The following is a 2,260-nucleotide window of genomic DNA, read 5'->3' on the forward strand; positions in this document are numbered from 1 at the left end:
AACACAAGCAGGGGGAGTGGGAGAGGGAGAAGCAGGCTTCCCGCTGAGCAGGGAGCCCAGTGGAGAGCTCGATCCCAGGACCCTGAGATCATGACCTGAGCCGAAGGCAGACGCTTAACGACTGAGCCACCCAGGCGCCCCAACTCTTCCTAATTTATTTTTATTTTTATTTTTTTTAAGATTTTATTTATTTGACAGAGACACAGCGAGAAAGAGAACACAAGCAGGGGGAGTGGGAGAGGGAGAAGCAGGCTTCCCGCTGAGCAGGGCGCCCCGACTCTTCCTAATTTATTTTTATTATTTTTTTAAAAGATTTTATGTATTTGACAGAGACAGACACAGTGAGAGAGGGAACACAAGCAGGGGGAGTGGGAGAGGGAGAAGCAGGCTTCCCGCTGAGCAGGGAGCCCGACGCGGGGCTCTATCCCAGGACCCCGGGATCATGACCCAAGCTGAAGGCAGACACCCAACGACTGAGCCACCCAGGCACCCCCTGTATTACCTAGCCTTAAAAGCCATTTTTCCAGGGTCCTGTGTGTCTCAGAGGAGTCTAAGGACTCGGGGGCCACTGCACACCCCAGGGGGTGAGGGCGCAGAGCCCCAGCGGAGGCCGGGGCCTCAGAGGGGAGAGGCCACGGCCTCCACGCACTTCCTCCGAACAGGGGAAGCCGAATCGCTGCCGACACTACAGGAAGAAGCACTGCTCACGGCCAGGTGTGCGGCCCAGCCAGGATGGGGCAGGAGGGAGAGCTGGGTTCCCAGGGGGGAGGACAGGGCAAGGGGGGGCAGGCACTCTCCTGGCCCCGGGACACCGCGTCTCGGTAGCCCAGTGCCCAGCTTCCAGGTACTCGCCGGCACACTGGACCCGTGCCCTCCCATGTCACCTCACGTCCCCCGAGGCCACGGCCTGGCTCTCAAGGGGGAGGGAGGAGGCCACTCAAACACAGACAGCTGGGTTGGGAACTTCCCCTCAGCCAGGGGCTGGTCCCGTGGCCTCAGTAAACAGGTTTCAAAACCATTAGTCAGCACTCTGGCCTGCAGATCCGCCTCAGGTTCCCAGTCCCCAAACTGGCTCTCCAGGGTCCCGGACCCTCACCGAAGCCAGGCCCCACCTGTGGCCCCGGGGGCGCTGAGGGGACCCGGCGGGGGCCTCCCGAGCCGGCTGGGCCTGAGGTGGACCGCCTCCCCGTGCCGACGGAGGCAGCCGGGGCCACACGGCCCCGACTGCCAGCTAGAAGGAAATCTCCGCGGGCCCCTCCCCTCCCCCAGCCTGACGCAGGGAGGGACTGGCCAATGCCAGGCCGTTGGAGCAATGTCAACAAACAAGCCGCCGGCCCAGACAGGTGGGCCAGGCCGGCAGCACCGTCCTGCCCTGGGCCTGCACGGGGGACAGGACCCACGGTCGGGCCCACTGGGTCAGACAGCCCCGAGGCCCCCGCCGCAGCTAGCTAGACCTCTGTCAGTCCAGGAACGCGACGCGACCCACGGTGCCCTGCTGGGGCCGGCGGGACTCTCCCCACATATCCAGAGGAAGCCGGCGAGAGAGAAGTCTCCAGGGTCCTGCTCAGGCCTCGCAGTTGGGCAGGCCAGACAGCGATCTATACCCAGGGGTGCCCAGTCCTCCTCCCAACATGAGATCCTGGCCTAGAACCTTCCCCTACCGACCAGGGTCTCAGCACCTGGCTGGCCCGGGACCCAAGCTCGTGGGGCCTGAGGCTGTGCACTGGCCAGCCTGGGAGAGTAACGCACCCCCTCCCCACCGCCAATGCAGCCCCGGGCCTTACCTGAAAGTCATACAAAGCCACGATGTTTTCATGTTTCAATTCCTAGGACAGAAACCCGAGTTTCTTAGGATCAAGGCTAGCTCACCCACCACCCCCTCCCCCTACCACTTCCAAAGCCCGCTCACCTTGAGGATCTTGATTTCCTTCCCCAGCAGGGTCTGGGACTTGGCGAGGTTTTTCTTGTTAATGCACTTGACTGCGACCTCCAGGTCGTGCTTCTGAAAACCAAGCAGGGATGCTCCTCAGGGGCCTGGAACCCAGGAATCCGTACAGGGCCACCCCAGGCCAGGTAAGCGCCTGGGGAGGGATTCCGGTGCCAGTGGCAGGGCCCCAGGTGGGGGGTGGAAGAGACGGGGTGTCCGCGGATGTGAGGGTGAGGGACCCCGGGGTGTGGGGATGGGGAGGAAGGGCCCGTGGGGGGGTGGGCATGAAAACCCCCGGGGTGTGTGGTGGGGACGGGGGTCCCGGGTGCGGGG

The 2,260-nt window shown here is 63.5% G+C and overlaps 1 protein-coding gene across 1 annotated transcript in view; it reads right to left on the bottom strand.

Annotated features, from left to right (window-relative positions):
- Positions 1-2,260, bottom strand: part of ULK1 (unc-51 like autophagy activating kinase 1) — a 21,439-nt gene that overhangs the window by 18,925 nt on the left and 254 nt on the right. Inside the window, 2 exon segments of the mRNA XM_035016801.1 lie at positions 1,785-1,826; positions 1,910-2,002. Of these exon segments, the coding sequence (XP_034872692.1) occupies positions 1,785-1,826; positions 1,910-2,002 (135 nt within the window).

Source organism: Mirounga leonina, unplaced genomic scaffold, assembly GCF_011800145.1.
Source record: "Mirounga leonina isolate KUSES-001 unplaced genomic scaffold, KU_Mleo_1.0 Mir_171, whole genome shotgun sequence".
NCBI classification, from domain to species: domain Eukaryota; kingdom Metazoa; phylum Chordata; class Mammalia; order Carnivora; family Phocidae; genus Mirounga; species Mirounga leonina.